General features: G+C 44.3%; 1 protein-coding gene across 2 annotated transcripts in view; it reads left to right on the plus strand.

Annotated features, from left to right (window-relative positions):
- Positions 1 to 23,723, plus strand: part of LOC140396944 (histone acetyltransferase KAT6A-like) — a 616,358-nt gene that overhangs the window by 477,682 nt on the left and 114,953 nt on the right. For both annotated transcript variants that reach the window (XM_072485891.1, XM_072485892.1), the window contains exon 3: positions 19,121 to 19,229. In XM_072485891.1, the coding sequence (XP_072341992.1) occupies positions 19,121 to 19,229 (109 nt within the window). The remainder of the gene's footprint in view (positions 1 to 19,120; positions 19,230 to 23,723) is intronic.

Genomic DNA, 23,723 nt, shown 5'->3' on the forward strand with positions numbered 1-23,723 from the left:
CCCATCATCTCTGCTTCAAATTCTGTGGAGGTTCCTCAGTGTAGTGACCTAGCCCCTTGTCTTCAGATACATCATCAATGACCTTCCCTCCATCATAAGATCAGAAGTGGGGATGTTTACTGATGATTGCACAATACTCAGTTCTGCAAATCGTCATAAAATGAAACCGTCTATTTGCTGCATGCAGACCTGGACAAGATTCAGGGTTGGGCTGGTAGGTGGCAAGCAACATTTAGTCCATTGAAGTACCAAACAATGACCATCTCCAACAAGAGAGTCTGACATCTCTATCACGCATTCAGTGGCAGGACTACCACAAAATCTCCCGCCATGTGCTTCCTCGGGTCAGGGGTGGGGGCTGTCACCAAATACTGTGGCTACAGGAGCAGGCTCGAAGCAACCCCATCAACCACCATAAATATTCACTCACTCCACTGTACCATCAACATGATGCACTCCAGCAACACTTCTTTACAACACCGCCAAGACCTGTGAACTATACCACCCAGGCGAGCAAGGGCAGCAGGTACATTTGGACCAACATCGCCTCCAAGTTCCCCTCTAAGTGATGCACTATTCTGCCTTGGAAGTAATTAGTTCTTTGTTCACCGTCGATGGAGCTGTGGGTCGGGCCACGTCCCGATGAATGAACTGCCATAAAATATGAGACACAACACATCCATGGAATTTATTTCAGCCAGTCTTAAAACTGCACATTCACTCTGGTGAATTTGGGTATTCCAGATTCGGAATCTCAGGCGGTGTAATTTGATTTCCCGACCTGTAGCATTGCCAATGACTCGCACGTCCCGCAAATGAATAAAAGGTCTTGCTTTTTGGTTGCCTATCTGAAATGACTTGTCCATAAACACGCTGTAATTTGCTGTGCTGAATGGTAACATTCGACGTGGAACTTGTTTTCCCCATACCATCTATGCCACAGAATAACCTTTGTAGTACAACTTCTTCAGGATTGTTCAATGGGAGGAATTCAGCAGAGTGATTTGAGAAAAACAAATACTTCTTGTGTGTGACCTCCGATCAATTATTTGGGATGTTACAGTCGAGAATTCAGGTGTGTGTGGTCCACACTCACCGACAGCATATTTTATTGTCAAAGCAAATATGTGTGTGTGGGGTGGACTTCAATTAATCTGAGGAAGCTCTCTGCCCTTGGATGTGTGAACTGTTTCTTGGTCTGGAGCTGCTGGCAAATGGCAAAGGCATCTTCAAACTATTGGCTCATGGGTCATTTCAAGGGTTAATCATTCTCTTTAGCGCAGATACATCTGATATTTCCATGTCACTGCTGTTTCAGTGGGGTGGAACTGTGAAAACACTGAGCTCTGATCACAGCAGTTGGCCTTTAAACTATGTGACCTGTCCTGTCAATGTTGCCGCAGGGATTGCCTGGAAGTGGGAGTTATATTAGTTAACCTGTGCTCTCCACAATACTCAATGCTACTTTGTCAGTCAGTTGGGATGAGTGTCCATTACTGGGTGGCCTGGAACTGTAGGCAGGCTTGCTTTCTGAGCCAAAGGAGGAAAATTAATCCACTTCTGGGCTGAATTATTGCATGCAAGTGATTATTAGATGAGCAGAGTGTTTTGCATCTTCCATGATCCCTCAGGTACTTTGAATCAGGTGAGCAGTTGTACCTTGCGTTTAAATGGCGCAGCATCATGCAGTTGAAATGTCTCCGAGGTTTTCCACAAAGGTCTGGATTTTACAGCAAGTTTTGATGGTGAGCTGTCAACATTAGTCACCATTACTGCGCTTAAGTAGCTTCAGGATTTGGCATAAGTGCAGATTCATGTGAAATTCCTGAAATTGTTGTTGGTTACTCACTACTGCTCCACACACTGCGCTATGGCCCCACCCACAACTCCCTTACTTCGCCGATAAGTAAAAAAAAACGGATCTCATTTTATTCCTTTTTTCCCCCTGGTTGGCTGTCTGAAAATTCTGGAATGTGATTGGTTGCTTGGACAGCTTGAGGACATCCCTCTGCATGCCAAGGCTTTCTGAAAAGGTCACTGGTTCACTGCCTAGTCCAGACCAATGAATTGTTTATCAAAGAGCCCAAAAGTAGTGTTGTATGCTTTCTGGATAAAACATGAAACATGCTGAATAGAAGGGACAAGATTCTGTCAGGCCACTGGGAAGTCTCCATTGACCGAATGAACATTTATCCCTCAGCCAGCAGTGCATAATGAAACGTATGGTGTTAGATATTGGTAGTACTTTTGGGGTCTTGCGTTGTGCAGATTGGCTGCTGCCAACGTGACGAGGGTGGTCAAGGCTCTGAAGATAAGTGCTTAATTCGCTTTGAGCAACTTTTCGGGTGACGAAAGATATAAAATAAATGCCAGATCCTTTTTTGGGTTTTGTCCAGTGTCACTTTTTATTCAAATGTCGTGTTCCGTTCCAAGCAAACCTGTCGTGTGCTTGTTTTAGGTGAGGCAAACCAATGTTATCCAGTGATGTCAGGGCGGTGGCGTTTTCAGTAATTGTGATCACTGTGATTTACACTGTGATTTACACTGTGATTTACACTGTGAATTACACTGTGATTTACACTGTGATTTACACTGTGATTTACACTGTGGTTTACACTGTGGTTTACACCGCTTTCCATGTCGGATAACAGACACTGCTTGCACCTGATGCATTGCCCATTGCTCCCAAACTGGTCTGATCTGAACAGCATCAAACTGCATTTGCCTGATCCCACAGGTGTGTTTGGGTGTTCCTCACATGCTCTTTCCGTACAAAGTAGCGGTCGCACAGTTTCCCTCACGATCAGATGGAGAACATTCTGGCCCTCTTGCCATTTGTTAGGATGGCAACTTGGGAGTCAGGATCAGCCACCACCAGCTCCAGGTCGATTTCTTCAGACCAGAACAAAGAGCTGTTTGTGAGTAGTTTATCCTCCTGGGCGATTGAGCTGAGAGATTGTATGTTTCTGGGAGACTCGGTCAGGAAACATGCAGCCCTCTGATCCAGATTTTGTGCACTTGTTCGGAAAATGGCACTGTATGTTTACCACATACAGTAAATCCACCTTGATATTCTGTGTTTTCTTTCACAGCTATGTTGCACACTGCAGCTGGATATTGTCTAGAATGTGCATTACTGTAGGATGGACCATACACGGGGTAATAATCTGTTTGAAAATAAAGTGCCATAAAATATCACATACACAAGGCATCTTTGGAATTTATTTCAGCCAGTCTTAAAACTGGTGTATTCGGATAGTCCTTGTTTGGAATCTGAGGAGATGTATTTTGATTTAACCATAATACAGGGTTCCAATGAAACACAATTTTACAAGTAATAATAGCTTTGTCAGCCAGGTTATTTTGTAACTCCAGATGCTACAGAGCTTTGTTCCAGTGTTTGTCACATGGTACCTTCCTGATCTTGCCTGTGCAGGCTAGTGAGATGAAGCATCTGCTCCCTGAAATGAAAAATGGGAGTACAAGTCACCCCAGACTGCACCTGCTTACCTCCCAGGGGCTTGATGTGAGCAGTATTTACTGATCTGTCTGCCTCAGGCAGAAATTGGTGCAAGATGTTCCAGGAAGACGAACCTGAAGTGCAGTGGGGGAGCAGGCTTTTAAAAATAGGGATCATGTTTAAAAAAAAAAATTGCCCTCCATAGACGAGGCACTGCAACTCATAAGAGACTAAATTACCAAACTGTTTTTCATTTGTTCCCACACAAGGCACTGATGTATATGATGCTGAAATCCATTTGTGCCGTCTCATCCCTCTCAAGATGTACTCTAGGAGGAATTAGTGAGCTGGATTACATGAGGAACACTTCATTTGGACACTCCTCATATCTTTCAGCGTTGACTCAAACTCCATTTTAGTTTAGCTGTTGCATGCTGTCAGTTAGCTGCACCAAGCAGATCTATTTGTGAGGCGATTCCAAAATGGAGCAGTTCAGCTGAAACTGTCTTGTGTATTTTAGCTCCGAAAACTTGCTGAGAAGTTTTTGAGAATATGTGAGCTTTTGAAGTCGACAACTTGTTTACCGTGTGCGTCTTTGATGTTTTGGCCCTTTGTGTTTTCTGAATGAGACACCAGATATGGCATCTTTCATTAACAGTGCGGCTGTGCTCATTTCCTTCTGGAAAGTCCATTCAATTTAAAGAAGTATTTAATTCTTGGATTTGGAAGTTTTCTGATTATGAGCAAATTTCAACATGGCCACATCAATTAGACTTCAAGTTGAGAGGCATGATTTACTAACGACACACTCAAGACATCAGTAATTTCACTTGTGGTGATGTACCGTTACAAAATGGGCTTTTGTAGCTGAAAATGAACTCGTGATGAAAATTTTAAATGATATTGAGAAACCCCAATATAATCGTGTGCAGGATCCGTTTGTCAAAATGTTAACCTGTTAATACCACAAATTGATAATTAAGCATAGTCACAGAAAGCGGCGAACTTGGAATCCCACTGTTAAATTATGACTGGCATTTTGTCGGGAGTTTTTAGATGCTGCAGGCAGTGATTTGTGTTACCAACATGCATTGGACAGAAGCAGATAAACTGGTCAATGGCTTGTTCTCTCTGCTCAAGTCTCTGGCTGGAGCCACAAGATTGATGGACAGTTCGCCTCCTTACCATATTTTTAGAATAAATATTCAAAAGAATAAGGAGCGGTCCGATTAAAAGCTCTGAGCATATGTTTGCAGAAAAAAAGGTGGATAGCGACAAGAATCAGACCTGATCGATGACTGAGATCCCGGCATTTACCTGAGAATTTCCTGGGAGTTACAGGAGAATTGGTAATATTAAAGGCAGATCTGTTGAGAAGAAATCAACAGCTATCCAAGGACCAACAAAGTTAGAGCTGACCCATTTGTGATTGTCAGGCAGTGGTTTTCCATTCTGCTGTGCTGGGGGAATTAAATCCAATTATTGATCCTGGTGTTAAACCACTGGAACCTCGTAGTCCAAATGGGAAACGCTGGATAAACTCGGCAGGTCTGGCAACACGTGTGGAGAGAGAAACTGAGTCTGTCTGACTCTACTTCAGAATCTCCTCTTGCCCTACCTGTGTGATGCACAATTTGTCATCAAATCCTTCAGATCAGCTCCGTTACGTTCTCTCAGTGTGCCCCCAGCAACCTGGCTGCCTCCTTGAAAGGCACTAACTCAGGAGGTAAAGACACTGATACCTGATTAAAAGCTGCATAAAAAGAATGATGTGGCAGAATTGCGGTCAGTTAATTTTTATTGCCAGAGAAAACTTCATGAGTGACCGCAACGAGGACACTGTTGACTCCTTGCAGACAAATATGCTAATTTGTTCCCTATTTTATGCTGCTATTTGACATTAAATGGAATACATTTCCATTCCTGGTACTCCTGCCTCTCACCTTGGTAAAATCAGGTACATACTTGGATAGCCACCAACAAATTATAGAGTAAGTCTCTCGAGATTCTAAATTAATTTGCAGGAAGTGTTTGCATCATCAGTTAAGTCGCTAAGATACGAGGACCAATGAATTTGCAATATGGAAGAGGAAGCTGATGAGCAAGCTTGGCTGCCTGCCTAACGCACAGTACAGGCCTGGGACCAGGCTCCATTCGCTGCCTTTCCAGCTCTTGTTTATTTTCCTCCTTTTCTGTTTGACGAGTAATTTTGGAATTTCAAAGCACCAGTCATTGCAGTGTTCTTGCGTTCAGTGGGCCATCTGATAGTGAAGCCCCACCGAGCATGAAATGTTCAGGATGAAAGTCGCTGAGATTTGGAATGGGTTAGAAAAAAAGCAGGTCGAGAATGTGTTCCCACAGTCATTGCTACCCTCCCCCTCTGTCGCCAGGTACTTGGTTGTGTGAGACAGGTCTCAGCAGACGCGATATTGTGTGTCTGTGTCCACAGCTCAAGGCACTGAGCACCAGTAGAGTTTCACTTATTCTGCTGACGAACAGCCGATGAGAGTGGTGCATTTAGGAGTCGATCTTTTGACTTGCATCAAGCGTCGTAAATATTTTTGTTTCAAATTCGTAAATCTTAATTTGCTGCCATTTAGCTGCCTAAAACCCATCATTTGAATAATATTCAAAAACTCCCAGCTGATAAATAAGGTGCTTTCATAGTCTGAACAAACATGTTTTCCCTGGGAGGATCCTGCAAGAGAACCAAATTCAATGCAGTTGAATTGGAACTCAAAATTCATGCCATAATTTCTCCTCTCATAGAATACTTACGGTGCAGAAGGAGGTCATTCAGCCCATCAACCCTCTGAAAGAGTGTTCTACCCTACTCTCTAGCCCCACCAAACCCAAACAACCCTCAGGGGCAATTTAGCGTGGCCAATCCATCTTTGGGCTGGGGGAGGAAACCCACGCAGACACGGGGAGGATGTGCAAACTCCACACAGATAGTCACCCATGGCCAGAATTTAACCCGGGTCCCTGGCGCGGTGAGGTAGCAGTGCTAACCACTGTGCTCACTCAATATGTGTTAAATGGTCCCTGGGGGAACGACCTCTCTAGTTAAACACTGGTAAGACTGGAACCATTGCCTTCAGCCTACACCATGGTCCACGTAACGCTCCTATCAATTCCATTTCCCTGACTATTCCCTGTCCAAGCCAGCCTGAGCATCATCTTCAACTCCATGTTGAGTTTCCAACTCCATACCCTCTCCATTACAATGACCGGCTACTTTCACCTCAATATTAAATCCATAAACGAATCAAAAATATTCCTATCTTGCAGTAAGTCCTGTTGAATGATTGTCCCTGTCCTCCTTGACATAAATTGGTTCAGAGTCTTGTGGTTAGTCCCTGTGATCTAAAGTTTTCTTCCGGGTCTTCAAATCTGGTAATGTCCTTGCCACTTCAGATGTAACATCATGTAGCCTGATAACCACAGCTCTCTCCCACCCCTCCCCAGCCTCTGGAGCACTCTGTTTGACTTGGGCCTTTTGTGCATTCCTTCACACTTTGCTCTGTCATTGGTGTCTGAACCTTCCGATGCTTAGGTTCCATGTTCTGGAGTTACAGCTGCAGGGAAAAAGGGAATCAGGATTAGTGTTCACACCTCTTGGAGTTGAGAAATCGAACAGTGAGGATGCAGGTAGTAGAAGAGGCTTCCTTTTCGTTCATGGCAACTGATGCACAAGACAGAAAGCAAACTAACTTGGCGTGTGCAGGAAAAAGAGAGGAAAAATAAGCCAAGGCTGAGCTCAATGGCAGCACTGTGCTTTATAAATATTGCACAAAGTCCATCCGCTCATATTTCCATGATTTGATGTTTCTGAAGTAGTCCTCTGACTCCAGAGTGATCTGTCAGCAAGACAGTGTGTCAGAAATACGTCAGTATTTTTTATCTGGCTGAGCTTGTTCTATAAGTTGGTTCGCTGATTGTTCAGGCCTGGCTTTCAAATATCACTCACAGCGCTGCGTAAAAATCCTGTAGCGAATCATTCTTTTGAGCTCTAAAACTAGTCCATTTATCCAGGGATAATTGATTCTGAAGCCATCCGGTTTAAGTAGATTGTTATTGACATGGGTTAGAGAGCTCGAGTCCCTGAGGCAGTTAGGTCAGGATGTCAGCTTCCCATAGATTCATCCTGCCCTGTGTACACACCATGGCAGTCTGGCCGTACACTGCTTCAAGTGGAGAGAGGACTTATTACTAGTGAAGGTGTCAGTGTGTGCTTATTTCATTTCAAACAATGTCACTATTGTCGTACATACACCATGAAGCGCAGTTGGTCAGTCATTTCAGCGAACATTTTACTTTTATTGGCTGAGAAGAAGGCAATTTTACAGATAACCTGTGCCATTTAATACAAAGCTCTTTGGGTGGCTATCATATTTCATGTGTTGAGGAAGAGACAGCGTGGGTTTACAAGCACAGAAACCACTTCAAGATGTTTACCTCTCGCCTTCTGAGCACCACTTTCATTCGATCCGAAGCACCAAGTAAAGGGCAGGTTTCTCAGGCCCAAGTTACACTTGATGAAAAACCGTCTTGAGGTGGATGGTCCAAATGCATACAATTCTCATTCAAACCAGCTATTTTCTCCCACCATTCACTGCGTCATATCTGGTCTGCCTTGGGGTAAACCTGCTTGAGGTGGCTGGTATATTGGTTATTTTATATTGATCAAACCTCAATGGCCAGCTTTCCATCCATCACGGTTGATGAGGCTCGATGGTATGTACTCAGATCAGATCTTGCAGCTAAAACTGGATATCTGGGAGACACAGTGGGCCATCAGCAGCAGCCACATTGTGCACCACCATAATATGTTAGCTCATGGCCCAGCATATCCTTCACTCTATCATTACCATCAAGTCAATGGACGCAGTTCAGTAAGGAGAATAGGCGAGCATGTCAGGAGCATCACCAGACATGGCCAACCTGATGAAGCAACACCATCTGAGGGCTATAAACATGCGAAACAGTGGAAGTTGCATGCTGTTGATGAGCAAAGTGATTCCACACCACCAGATGATATGAAAGCTCCAGCTCTTCCACTAAACAGCTGACCAGAGGAGGAGGTTCTACGAACATCCCCAACCTCAATGGAAGCGTGATCCAGCGTGTCCGTGCAAAAGACAAGCAGCCACCTTCAGCCAGAAATGCTGAGTGGAGCTTCCGAGCATCTTGGATGCCAGTCTTCAGCCAATTTGATTCACTCCGTGTGATTCAGGTTACAGCAGCGGACAAAGCGAAGGCTGAGCCCTAACAGTATCCCAGCTATAATGCTGAAGGCATGCTCCCCAGCAAACCATGCCTCCAGCTGAGATGTTCCAGCACAGTGCAATACTGACATCTACCCGCTAATATGAAAAATTGCCCGGGAATGTGCTGTCCACAAAAAAAAAGAGCAAATCCAACCTGTCTAATTAGCGCCACAGCAATTTACTCTCAATCATTAGCAAAGTGATTTAAGGTGTGAGAAAATTATAGTTCAATCAAGTGACACTTGTCAGCAATGACCGCATTGGTGGGCAGTTTATGTTCTACCAGGACCACTGATTACAGGTTTGGTCCAAACATGTTGAAAAGAGTTAAATTCCAGCAGTGAGCGACATTAAAGCGGTATTTGATCAAGGGGCTCAAGTAAAGTTCAAGTTGATGAAAATCAAGGGCAAAGCCTCCCTTGACTGGAGTCATATCTCAACCGAAGTAAAATGGCTGTTCTTGTAAGGGATTGATCACCTCAGTCCCAGGACATGGCTGCAGGAATTACTCAGCGCAGTGTCATAGACTCCAACATCTTTAGCCATTTTGCCAATGACTGCCGTTGATTGTAAAGTCAGAATTTGGGACCTACTGTTGATCAAACAATGTTTGGTACTATGTGTGACTCCTCGGATATTGAAGACGTTTGTGACCGCATGCAGCAAGACCTGGACAACATTCAGGCTTTGGTTGATAGGTGGCAAGTAACATGAATGCCACACAAGTGCAAGGCAATAACCATCTCCCCTTAACATTCAGTGGTATTCCCGTCACTGAATCCCCTCATCATCAACGTTCATAGCAGTAACCATAGACCGAACCTTAACTCGAACAGCCGGATAAGTATTGTGGCTACAAGATTGGATCAGGAGTTGGAAACTCTGTGGTAACTGACGACTTGACTTCCCAAATCCAGTCCACCATTAAGGCACAAGTCAGGAGTGTGATGGAATGGTTTCCGCTTGCCTGATGAGTGCAGCTCCAACAACACTCAAGAAGCTCGACACAATCCAGGACAAAGCAGCCCCACTTCATTGACACCCCATCCACCACCTTCATCCCTTCTCCCTACACCACTGGCTGCAGTGTGTACCGTTGACAAAATGCACTGGAGCAACTTCCCACTGCGCCTTCAGCAGCACCTTCCAAACCCATGATCTCTGTCACCAAGAATGGCAAGAGCAACAGATACATGGGAAAACCTCCACTGCACATTCCCTTACAAGTCATGTGCCATCCTGACTTGGAAATATACAGCCATTCCATCAGCATTTCTGCGTCAGAATCCTGGTACTTCCTGTAACAGTTCAAGAAGGCCACTCACCAACAACCACCTCAGTAATTGGGAAAATAAGGAAATGAACAGGAAGTACCATTACACTCCCAAAGTTGGAGCATTCCCCCTGCCTGGGAGCCACCTGACATCGATGCAGAGATCCAACATTTGTCTGTAACCAATCACTATCTGTCGATGTACCATTTGTCAGTGTACTCTGTTGATTATTCTTTTTGTCCACTATGTACGTGCTGTGTACGTTCCCTCGGCCACAGAAAAATACTTCTCACTGTACTTCGGTACATGTGACAATAAATCAAAACAAATCAAATACCCAACCTGTTACCGCCGCCTTTCGACACCTAAGGATGAGCGTCTTCAATGGCCGCTGCATTGGTCACCAAGATCCTCGTGTGCAAGGCAGTCACCACCCCCAACCCTTCTAAATTGCTCAGAAACCTGGACTGTGTACCAACGCCACCTCAAGGCCCTGGACAGGTACCATTGATGCTGTCTGAGATGGATTTGCTGCATCAGCTGAGAGGACAGGCGCGCTAACATCACCGTCCTTGCAGGAGCCAAAAGCACCAGCACCAAGGCCATGATCATCCAAAACCAACTCCGCTGGGCTGGGCAAAGACCAAAGAAACCCCGACCAATGACGCTTGAGTTTCTTAGCTGGACAGTCATACTCGTTCGTGAATGATCGCTGAAGATGTCCCATGAACAAATAAAATACATTTTCCCTCGACAATGTGGAATGAGAAACTCGGCCGTTGGCACTGAGTACCTTGAAATAATGCTGCTGCACATTGAGGTGGTTGTGGGTTCCACGTGTGGAAATAAAGCAAAGCTTCTGTTCCAAGTTGAAGAACAGAGAGAAAATGCTGTGCAGATATTTCCTCTTCCTAAGCGGGAATGAGTTTCACTCCGATCTGAGGTGGGGAAGAAGTACGCAGGCTAGTTTTTATTATCACATGCAACCTGCTCCACAATATTTCCCTATGAAACAAGCGATGCCTTGCCTCTCCCATTAGTTTTTAATAACTGTTTGCATTATAAAGTGCCTTGTCGCTTGAAAATGCTATCCTTGAAAACCTTCCTTCGATTTCCTCGTCGTGATTCTGCAACGCAAAACCCAACCCATTCCCGAATAGGAATTCATCCTGTCCTTTTTGAAAAGATCCTTGCTGGGATTTCTGTTCAACTGTCCTCCGAGTGCAAGAAATGTTTCTTAAATTTCCAGAATTCTTTTGACATCCGTAACTTTATCTTGTGTATCAATCCCTCAAAGATTATGTACAATGAAAGACCTATGCTGGATCCACCGACCTTTACCTGTGAACATCTTGAAATGCCGTTGCAACCTGTTCCACTTTTCAGCATAACTGAGCTGTCGATGTTCAGGGATAAACTTCTCGGTCTCTCTGGACTGCTTACAATAATTCTTTGTATGAAACAAAACATCAGCCTGAATAAGGCCAAATGCAACTTAACCTCACCTCAGACATATAAGACATACTTTTTGAGTACACACTCCAACATCTTGCTTTATTTCTTGCCTGCACATGCAATTAACCGAAGCTGGAAATTTTCTGCTGTTGTCCACGCTCTCACATCATGTACCTTATCCCATGAACTTAGACAAATTTTGCAAATTATTGAGCTCCATCTGTCATCTTTCTCCTCACTGACCTAACACCGAGCCTGTCCAGGTCTCTTTATTATGCCAGTGTAAGAGTTATCACCCACTGATCCATTTGGTCTCATCCACAAACCTGGACAATACTTGCTCTCTGTAAGTCAATCACTAAAATTGTAAATGCCTGCAGCCTCTCTACTCACTAACGATAGGCTTCAATGATAGCAGCTCTCCATTCTGATACTCCTTTCACACCAGCCTTTCACATACATGTCGGCAGTAATACACAGCAGCAATGTCTGGCACTGAGAGAGATGCCGAGCGAGATTGGTTATGAGTGATATTGTTGACCAAGACATTGACTGAAGTCCCTGCTCTTCGCTTGAAAAGTTGCTATGCGATCCTCAAAACCACTAAAATGTCTAAAGCATCATTACAGGAAGTAAGTTGTTGTCAGCAGTGCTGGAAAGGGAGGCACAACATTGTTTAACATAGCTGTTTTGAAGGTCAGGTCGAGTATTCATCTTTACTTACCTTCCTCTTCCGCCTGATTTTCCTTTTTGGGCATTCTGGTAAAGAGTTGCTGTGACCCTCCTTCAGTAATAACATGAAAATAAATATTGCCTCAATGCCGATATCATGAGAAGCAGCTTGGATTGTTCCTTTCACAGTGCTTCAGTGTTTATTGCTTGATGTTCTCCACAGCTGAGCTAGGATCACAGGAATCAAAGCCTCGATCCAGCAAACTACGGGCAGTTTATTTCAAGGGTACCTCCAATCCGCAAATATTTGTTTTTTGTACATGTTGCCATTTTCCACATGCAATGTGAAGTTAGTTCACTTAACATTCGGAGAACCACGTATGAATTGGCTAATGCTCTCTGCCGCTGCCATCAATCTCGAAGAAGCGTCCTCGAGTACAGATAAAATTACCAAAGAAAATGCCCGATGCTTTATGTGTGTTTTACCACAGTTCAGCTTCTCTAAGTCAATGTATAATGCTGGTGGATCGGTCTGAGCGCTCCACAACTGCAGGAAATTCATTTGTATCATAATCTAGGACTAAGCACGGTTGCTCTGAGAGATGACATAAATTTAATTGAATGGCTGCCTCCTGTACTGTCTGTTCCTGTGATTCTATAATGGGAAATATTAAAGTTTGTTCAGTGAATGAGAGTCAGGGCTGGCCTTGCTGCTGCAGTTGGTGACCTCTAGTGGTGGAAATTCAGCACAGTGGGGAATGTCAAAAGACGTCACCTTTTGCAAATTTGAAATGGAAGCATTTTCTTTAAAATCAGAATTCATCTCTCTTACAAAAGAAAATGATAAATCTTCATGCTAGTTGAGTGAAAATGGCTGTTTTCCCACTGATGTGGAGTTCCTACAGTTGGGGGGGAAGGTCATGTTTTCACTCCTTGTCTGGAAGCAATATATCTCAAATATTAATGGATGGATTTCAACAAATCGTATGGCCCAAACTTGTGAAGTTGCAGATCCATCTCTGGAAATTTTTGAAGGATCTATTGGCATTGGGAGATGAGGCAAATGGAATTTTTGTTTTGGTCTTTTTTTTTTCAATTTAGAGTACCCTGCACATCTTTGGGCTGTCAGGGCGAAGCCCACGCAAACACGGGGAGAATGTGCAAACTCCACACGGATAGTGACCCGGGGCCGGGATCGAACCTGCGACCTTGGCGAAGTGATGCAGCAGTGCAACCTTGCTGGCCGCCCAAAATTGCATTGTTTTTCAGAATGTTGTGGCTTATTTTATTTCAAATGTTGCGGATTGTCGCAGTTTCTGTGGTGCAATTTGCCACAGCTGCCAATGTGTGCGCAGAGTTTTCAGAACTGGTTGTTGGATGCAGATTGGCCCGAAACCTCCTTGAGATGGAAGCAGGAGAAGTGCTACGGACGGTGCAGACTACCCTGTTGTTTTCGTAGACCTCCAAGGCCTTCGACCTGGTCAGCAGAGATGGACTTTGGAAACTGATGCGGAAAACAAGACTGCCCACCCGAACTCCTGCATGTCATTTATTCTTTCCACCAGAATATGCAGTTTTGTCTGTTACAATGGAGGCTTTTTTGAGAATGGCAGTGGGGCTGCACCCTGTGCCAAATCTCTCCTCCATGCTGATACACTTTGGGCGACGCAAATGGGGATGTCAACCTGCATACCAGAGCCGACAGCAAGCTGTTCAACTTGGCAAGACCAAAGTGCGTAAAGGCATCGTTCATAAGTTGCTGTTTGCTGATGACCCCGCGCTGGCACCCCAGACTACAGTTCACTTGTAGATCAGTTCCCCCAGGCCTGCAAGGAGTTTGGACTGACAATCCGTGTCAGGAAGACCAAGGTTTTGAGCCAGGATGTGGAGACTCTGCGTTCCGTCAACATTGACAACCCGAACCCTGGAGGTCTCCAACAACTGCACGTCCCGTGGATCGACAACCTGGCCTTGACACTGAAATCAGCATGAGGATTTCCCAGGTCGCATCTGTCAAGATAAAGTTATGAAGTCGAATGTGGACCAACAGCGGGCTAATGGAAAAGTCCTTTTTTATATAAATTGGAATACCCAATTATTATTTTCCAGTCAAGGGGTAATTTAGCGTGGCCAACCAACCTACTCTGCACATAATAATGATAATAACTTTTTATTGTCACAAGTATGTAGTTACTGTGAAACCCCCAGTCGCCACATTCCGGCGCCTGTTCAGGGAGGCTGGTACGGGAATTGAACCCGCGCTGCTGGTCTTGTTCTGCAGCACAACCAGCTGTCTAGCCCACTGAGCTAAACCAGCCCTCTTTGGGTTATGTGGGTGAGACCCACGCAGACACGGGGAGAATGTGCAAACTCCACATGGACAGTGACCCGGAGCCGGGATTGAACCTGGGACCTCGGCGCCGTGAGGCAGCAGTGCTGACCACTGCACCACCGTGCCACACAGCTAATTGAACATTGTAAGCTGTGTGTGTGCCAGGCTGGTGTTCCTGGCACCTTCCTTTGCATTGGAGAGGCAAGCCAAGAAAAGTGGCTGAACAGTTTCCACCTCCACTGCCTGAGATGAATAACGGGCACCTCCCAGCAAGACACGGTGCTGAATATGGACGGACACCAGCATGCAGGCATCCCCAACATGTTTGTCCACTTAGGTCAACGGCGACTTGTTGGCTGGGTCGTGTGATCTGAATGGATGACTGCAGCATCCCTGAAGACATGTTCTGTGGTGAGTTTTCGATCAGCACAAGACCAACAGGTTGCCTAACCTGTGGTGCAAGAATGTCTGCAAGTGTGACTTCACGTTGATTGGGATCAATGCATGGGAAGTCCTCGCTGCGACCAGAGTGCCTGCAGATAAGTTGGACAAGTATGGAAGAGGGAGAAGATAAAGAAATGACCAGATGACAGAAAAAAGAGCCCGCTGGAGAGGGAAACAGTCACTCTTGGGACAACCCTGTTAAGTGTAGCAGCTGTGGAAGGAGCTGCCACAACAGACCATGTTCAGTGGAGAAGTGGGAAACACTCTGGGAACTGTCTATCACTTCCCAAGGTGGGCAGATGCTGATGAAAAAGTTAGAGAGCATCAACCAGGAAGTGAAAAGCCTCCAGTAAGAGCTGTGCAGTTGTAGTACCATTGAATTAACACAGCATGGGCAGAGTTCTGCACTCCACTGAGCATCCTCTTCACTTGTTGGATCTGTATCTCTGCTCAGTCTCTATATCCTTGTGGCAATGTGTTTTCCTTTGGTCATGGGCAACTGGGCAGCAACTCTTCAGTTGCTGTTCACAATGGACAGTGTCGTTTACCAATGCCATAGCAGCCCAGTAGTGACAGAGATCATAATCCATTCTCAATGCTGGCAGGGAAAGTTTAAACATTTATTCCATCTTTAAATTTCCTTCCACATTAAGGAAGGCTGTAAAATGCCCTTTCCAAAACAATTAGCCTTCCAGTGGTCATGTGTGTGCATACTGAATAGTTTATAATCTGTCAATTATTATACGTGATACAGATTAACGATGTGCAAATGTCAAGAATGCAGCTTGGGATATAGTGTAGAAATATACAGAAACGGCTTGAGCTCCATAAGATGCCACAAGAGAAGACCCACTGAAACTCCGAGACCATAAAATGCAAAGTGCTGGATATTGAAGCAGTGACTGCCACGGAAAGAGCCAAAACCCCTCAGAAATACACTGAATGAAATATAACAGGCCAGGCTCTCGCAGCCATTGCAGAGACTTCAGCAAAAACATTAGCAGAGGAAATGGGCTGAAAGTGTGTGTGTGTCTCTCTCGCTCTCGCTATCTCTCGCAACATGTGTATTACCTGATTCAAACCAACATCTTGTAGTAATTGCAACATTGCTGTATCTGATTGCATCCATAAAAACAACCAGTGAAACCAAATTCGCCAAAGGAGGCAATATAAGAACATTTAAACCATACATTCTTCAGTTTTTTTGATTGGAGTTTTCGTGTCCTTATTTCTTAGAGCTGCGTGTGCACTGTTGTTGCATTTTTTAATATTTACTCACCCTGGTTTCGTGGTTAATAAATTTGCTTTTTCTTTAACCCAGGAAATCCTTGATTAATTAGCTCTGTATTGCTACTGCATATGCCTTTTCCTGATTTGGAAAAGGCAAATCCTCGGGAAAAAAAAACGTAACCTTTTTGTTGAGTGGAGGGCAGCCAGTTTACCCCTCACCTGGTTGTGACCATGTTTTCCAGGCATGTTTTGGTGAATCAATGTGTCGATACATTGGATGTTGTTTTGTTCCATTCCAACTTAAAAAATTGCGTCAAAACCTTTTGAGTAAGTTTTTCTTCCACCCGCGAAGATGAGATGACTGACAGCTTTAAGGGCAGCACGGTAGCATAGTGGTTAGCATAATTGCTTCACAGCTCCAGGGTCCCAGGTTCGATTCCCGGCTTGGGTCACTGTCTGCGGAGTCTGCACATCCTCCCCGTGTCTGCGTGGGTTTCCTCCAGGTGCTCCGGTTTCCTCCCACAGTCCAAAGATGTGCAGGTTAGGTGGATTGGCCATGCTACAATTGCTCTTAGTGTCCAAAATTGCCCTTAGTGTTGGGTGGGGTTACTGGGTTATGGGGATAGGGTGGGGGTGTGGGCTTGGGTAGGGTGCTCTTTCCAAGAGCCGGTGCAGACTCGATGGGCTGAATGGCCTCCTTCTGCACTGTAAATTCTATGAAATGTGATTCATGTGGGTCAGTGTTTGCCTTCGGGTATGAATGAAGCAGGCTGCTGACCTGATTGAAGGATTGGTACCAGGAGGAAAGAGGTGGGAAATGTTACTGAGCAGGTGAATGTGTGCAACTAGCTGGGAGGAGCTACACTAATCAGGAGACGGGATGGACTTTGAGAGGGAGAACAGCAGGTAGTGTATAGGCGAATAAATAAAGAAAAAGTGAAAGATGTTCAGGGGTCAAAGCTGTAAATGGGTAGGGCTAAAAGTTATGCTTGCAAATACCATGGGTTAAATTTGTTGCAACACTGATTACTGAGGTCGGAGCATGAACTTCAGTGAACTTGATCTGTGATAGGAAATGATTAGAACAGCAACATGATCTTTGAGTTAAGATACCCTCAGTGGCAGCAGCGTAGCCTCTGAGTCAGAAGGTTGTGAGTTCAAATCCCACTCCAGAGATTGGAAAATAAAATACGGCTGTCACTTCAATACAGTGCTGAGGGAGTCTCACTGTTGAGACCTTAAACTAGGATCCTGTGTCTGTCCTCTTGCGTGGATGTAAAAGATCCCACGGCGGTATTTCCGAGGTGAAATCGCCAAGTGTCCTGGCCAACATTTACCCTCAAATCTTTCAGTCATTTCTATTTTATAGTGTTATGGGCCAGGGTTTAGAGAACCCCAAAGTGTATCATGGAGTTCACCTGACCCACAACTGTTCCTAGATTGTGGTATGGGGAGCACACGGCCCACTCTACAGGTGTGGGACAGCAGAAATGGAAAAGTATTTTTTAAAGCAAAACAATGTTTATTCTATGAACTCAAGTTAACCTTTTTAAACACACAGTGAACATCTTGGCAACCATCAATTCAAACACAACCCCCAAAGAATACAACACTAAGTAATCCTTAATAACTACCCAACATCCAGACAAAAGAAACACCTTTTAACAGAAGCACATGAGGTTTACATTCACTACTGAGAACATTTATCATTCTGAATTCACCAAATAATCAAGAGATAATCTTTGCATGGCAGAGAGAACAGCAGTACACCTGCTCTGTCTGGCTTCAGCTCCAACACTGAAAAACGAAACTAAAACGCACCCTGCAGCAAACAGCCTAAAACAAAAGTAAAAAGCTGACAGGCAGCCCAGCTCCACCCACACTCTGACATCACTGATAAACACCCATTTCTTAAAGGTACATTTCTTAAACACACATTTCTTAAAGGTGCTCTCACATGACAATCGGAACACCTCTGATATAGTGTGGGATTAGCCACCTGTCAGTAGAGAGGGAATATGGAGACTGGCTTGTGATGCTGCACGTTATTCCCAAGATGTCCTCACCAGTGTTCACATTTCTGGAAGCCTGCCTTCTGGAATGGTGTGTTTATTATTTGTCTTTCAAAGCACAGTAACGGTACAAACGCCTTTGCTCTCACCTTGGAATCTCTTAATCCACTCCCTGCAGATTGATGGATGACAATGTGATTATCAAGAAGCAGGCAGATGATTAAATCCTGATAACTCAAATGGCCAAGACTGAGATGGATGGGCTTGAATAGCCTTCCTTCTTTGACGGAACTCTCCATTGGACAGTCTTGCTGTGAGGAACACAAACTTGTGTTTGACACTGTTGAAATCAGCATTTGGAGTTTGCAGAGTTGCTGAATAGTTTACTATTCATGTGTGGCAGAAAGTCACTGTGACATGGTCTCTGTTTCAGACCCAGAGTCTGTTTTCACAAACTCCCCTTCTTCTGTTTCAGAACTGACCTGAGTCTTGACATGATTATCCAGTTGGCAGTTTTGTTTATGTCTTAAATTTTTATTTGATTAACATATGAGTTGTGATGGAGAGACCTCAAAAATGAACAGGAGTGAGCAAGTTAAAAAGACGCCTGTTATTCGATCATTGACTGCAACATTATTTTTGGGATGGACCTTTTGGGTTGATGCACCACTTGGGGACTTTGTTCGTTTAAGAAGTAAAGCTGTTGACCTGAGCCTGGTGTTTTGAGTGGGCGGGCGTTTGTCTGCCACGCTTGGTGAGCCATCCACATCCTATGCCAACTGTCACAAAGAGCAGGTGTGTGCCCAGGACTATTATGCAAAGATTACTTTGACTTGAGCTGTTAGGTTAGTTGACTGTATTTATCTCTTTTTAAGCACCAGGTTGGCGCTCCATTTGGCACCACTGATGGATGTGCTGAATCGCAGCAAACCAGCTCTTGAGAATAAACTTCTGCTTTCTTCTGTCAACAGCCCCGGGCAGAGCCAATTCCAATCTGTGGGTTTTGTCTGGGTACAAAAGAGCAGAATCGAGAGAAGAAACGTGAGGAACTAATCTCGTGTGCAGACTGTGGTAATAGCGGTACGTACTCCTCTCAACTTCTCACAGCGTTTCCATCATTTCAACGGCACTTGCTGAATTTTCATCGAGCAAATTCAAGTTATGAATTGATTGAGCTTTTGGGGCTCGACAGTGTCTGTGTGTATAACCCATCTAGTCTTGTGCAATAATCTGCTTTATACATGGAGCATGACGGTTGACGTGTATGTGATTTGGTGGTGCCAAGAGTCCACGCCAGATTGAATACATGGTTGAGTGAATGTACCAACTACTCGATTATGGACGGCTAATGTTTCAAAATATAAGAGCCAGTAAAATAAAGTGTAGATTTTAAATGCTGTCTTTACTCATCACTACCAATACTCGTGGTGTAACCAAGTCCATTATGCAAGAGTTTCAAAACCAAGCTCATCAATGTGACTTTAGGCATGCTTTGTTCACACGCAATGTTGACTTGTCTTGGATTGCTCCTCGTGCTCTCTGACCCCCATCCCAGCTTGTTTACTTTGTGTCTCTTCCCATTTATTGCATTCCTCATTATTTCCCCCCTCTCTGTCTTTCCCTCACCCTTGTTTATTTCAGCGTCTTTTTTAATCGTCTCCCCCTTTCCGATTACCCCGTCCATTCCTCATTTCCTATTCCACCTCTTTGATATTCCATCTTTATTTTTCTCTCTCATTTTCCCTGTCATAATTTGTACATTTCTCACTTTCTCTCATTTGCTCAAACATTATATATTTCAACCTTTTCCTCACCTTTCCTCTTCATTTCTAATTTATTTCAAAAGACCAAATTATATCTTTGGCTTCCTTCACCTGTAATTCACAACTTCAGCCTATTCTTGTTCCTTCGCTTGTCTTCAAGTTCCCATCCCCTGTGACAGAGATGGTGGGTCAGGGAGCTGAGGAAACATTGAAGCTTCCCTACCTGAGCTTTGGTTTTACTGCCATCACAGGAGGCATTTATATGTGTTTTGGGAGAGCTGTTCTTGATGAGTTTAGATTTTCTTTTTTTTATTTAAATAATTTTTATTAAAGGTTATCATAAAATAATAACAAAATGAGAAAGAAAAAAGAACCCAACAGGGTTAAGTACAAAACACAATCTAAAAAAGCAACCCCCCAAACCCCTCCCCCCCCCCCCCCCGTACCTAAATAATAAATTAACATTAACACCCCGACTTAAGACAACAGGTGTATACACCCCCTCAGACCCTCCAGTGTAAATAACATAAACAAAAATAAAGTAAACCCGCCCCCCCGCCCCCACCCCCCGAGCTGCTGCTGCCATTGACCAATGTCTATCGTTCCGCCAGAAAGTCTAAGAACGGTTGCCACCGCCTAAAGAACCCTTGTACCGACACTCTCAAGGCGAATTTCACCCTCGTGAGTTTAGAGTTTCTGAGCGGTAAAGAAGCATAATTGCTTTCAAACCCAAATCCTGGTTCCTGGGCTAGTGCATGGAATTGGCTGAGAATAGGGAAGGCCATGTCGAACGAGCACAGCACAACCAGAACATGCTGATGATGGGCAAGCGAGTGGAATCAGGTGGTGACCAGTGATTCAGACACCAACACACAGCAGAATTAGGAGCAGGTGTCAGCTTTTTGGGCCCTCTGGCCTGCTCCACTATTTGATAAAACAATGCCTGAGTTGATTGTGGCCTCAACTCTGCTTTCCTGTCTACCCCTCTGAAACCTTTGACCCGCTTGTGCATCAAGAACCTGTCTTAACTCAGCAGTAAAAATAGTCACAGCCTCCGCTGGCCTCTGGGGAAGAGCATTCGACAGACAAATAACCTTCTCACCTCACCTCCATCGTAAACAGGCGATCCCTTATTTTTAAAAGGTGTCCCTTAGTTCTGATCTCTCACATAAGGGGAAACAGCTGTTTAGAACCCACCTTGTCAATTCCCCTCAATAGCTTGTGTGCTTCAATAAAATACATAGAAACATACATAGAAAATAGAAGCAGGAGGAGGCCCTTTGAGCCTGCTCTGCCATTCATTATGATCATCAAGTTCAATACCCTGGCCAAGGACCCCCCCAATATCCCTTGATCCCTTCAGCCCCAAGACCAATATCTAATTCCATGAAAACACAATGTTTTGGCCTCAACTGCTTTCTGTGGTAGTGAATTCCACAGATTCACCGCTCTCTGGGTGAAGAAATTGCTCCTCACCTCAGTCCTAAAAGATTTACCCCTTATCCTCAAAACTATGACCTGGACTCCCTCACCATCGGGAACATTCTTTCCGAATCTACCCTGTCTAATCCAGTTCGAATTTAATAAGTTTTGATGAGACCCCCCCTTCACTCTTCTAAACTCAAATGAATATAATCCTAACCGACTTAGTCTCTCCTCATATGACAGTCCCGCCATCCCAGGAATCAGCCTGGTAAACCTTCGCGGGACTCCCTCCATAGCAACATCCTTCCTCAGATAAGGACCCCAAAACTGCACACACTACTCCAGGTGTGGCCTCACCAATACCCTGTACAATTGCAGTGAAACATTCCTATTCCTAAACTCTAATCCTCTCGCTATGAAGGCCAACATACCATTTGCCTTCTTTACTGCCTCCTGTAGCTGCGCGCTTACTTTCAGCGACTGATGCACGAGGACAGCAAGCTCTTGCTGAGTATCCACCTCTCTCAATTTACACCCATTCAAATAATCTGCATTCCTGTTATTGCTATGAAGCGAATAACCTCACATTTATCCACATTGTGTGGGCATGTGCATGGCAGATGCAACATAATGAGCCTGTCCAAATCCCACAGCAACATCTCTGCATCCTCCTCACAGCTTACCCTTCCATCCAACTTTGTATCTCTGCAAATTTGGAGACAATACATTTAGTCCCTCATCCAAATCACTAATATATAATTTGAACAGTTGGGGTCCGAGCACAAATCCCTGCAGTACCCCACCAGTCACTGTCTGCCAATCAGAAAAAGACCCAACACCTGTCTGCTTCCTTTCTATCTATCTCGCTACACTACCCACAATTCCATGCGCTTTAACTTTACACAGTAATCTGTTATGTGAGACCTTGTTGAAAGCCTTCTGAAAGTCCAAATAAACCACATCCATCGGTTCTCCCTGGTCAACTCAACATCTTCAAAGAATTCTAGTAGATTTGTCAAGCATGATTTCCCTTTTGTAAATCCATGCTGACTTTTCTTAGTACACCACTGCTTTCCAAATGCTGTGCCATGAAATCCTTGATAATGGGCTCTAGCAACCTCCTTGCTACAGACGTTAGACTCACTGGTCTACAGTTCCCTGTTTTCGCTCTACCTCCCTTTTTGAATAGTGGGGCTATGTTAGCTTCCCTCCAATCTGTAGGAACCATTCCAGAGTCCAAAGAATTTTGGAAAATGACGACCAATAGATCTGCTATTTCTAGGGCCATTTCCTAAAGTACTCTGAGATGAAGATTATCAGGCCGTGGAGATTTCAATCCAATTCATTTTCTCCAAAGCATTTCTCGGCTGATACTAATTTCCTTCAGCTCCTCACTAAAACTTATGTTACTCGAACTTCCGGGACATTATTCATGTCTTCCTTTGTGGAGACAGAAGCAAAGTATGAATTTAGTTCCTCAGCCATTTCTTAGTTCCCCATTACGAATTCTCCCTTTCTGACTGTAAGGTGCCGACATTCGTTTTTATCAATCTTTTTCTCTTTACTTACCGATAGACACTTTGACAGTCAGTTTTTCAATTCACCGCTAGCTTACTTTCATATTGCATTTTCCCCTTCTTAATCAATCCCTTGGTCTGCCTTTGCTGAATTTTAAACTGTTCTCAATCCTCTGGTCTATTTGTTTTTCTTGATAATTTGTACGCCTCTTTTTTGAATCAAATACTATCTCTAATTTCCCTGGTCAGCCGTGGTTTGGCCACAGTTCCCTTTCTTCTCTTGCACCAAATAGAAATAAACAATTTTTGGAGTTCTATTTGTTCCTTGAATACCTGCCATTTCCTGTCCACTGTCCGCCCTTTCAGTAATCACATCTCATCTTCTAAACATGCCAACCTGTTCACACTTTCCTGATAAGATAACCCCTTCATTCCAGGAATTAGTCAAGTGAGCCTTGTCTGAACTGCTTCCAATGCAATTATATCCCAGTCCTCTCGATCTGCGGTCTCACCATCGCTCTGTACAACAAGCAAAACGTTCTTACTTTTATGTACCAATCCCCAAACAACTTGCCATTTGCCTTCTTCATAACTTGCTGCATTTGCACGCAAATCTTTTGTGATTCGTTTACCCGGACACTCTGACCCCTCTGTGCCACAGCATTCTGCAATCTCTCTCTAATTGAGTAGAATGCTTTCCCATTCTTAATGACAGTGTGGACAAGTTCCCATTCTCCGACATGTACTCCACCTGCCAAATTCTTGCCCAGTCAGTTAACCTGTCCATATCCTTTAACAGACTCCGTATGTCATCTTTGCAAACCTACTCTCCCACTTACCCTTGTGTGATAGACAGGTAGTAATATTTC

The sequence above is a fragment of the Scyliorhinus torazame genome, chromosome 20 (genome assembly GCF_047496885.1).
Source record: "Scyliorhinus torazame isolate Kashiwa2021f chromosome 20, sScyTor2.1, whole genome shotgun sequence".
Lineage (NCBI taxonomy): Eukaryota > Metazoa > Chordata > Chondrichthyes > Carcharhiniformes > Scyliorhinidae > Scyliorhinus > Scyliorhinus torazame.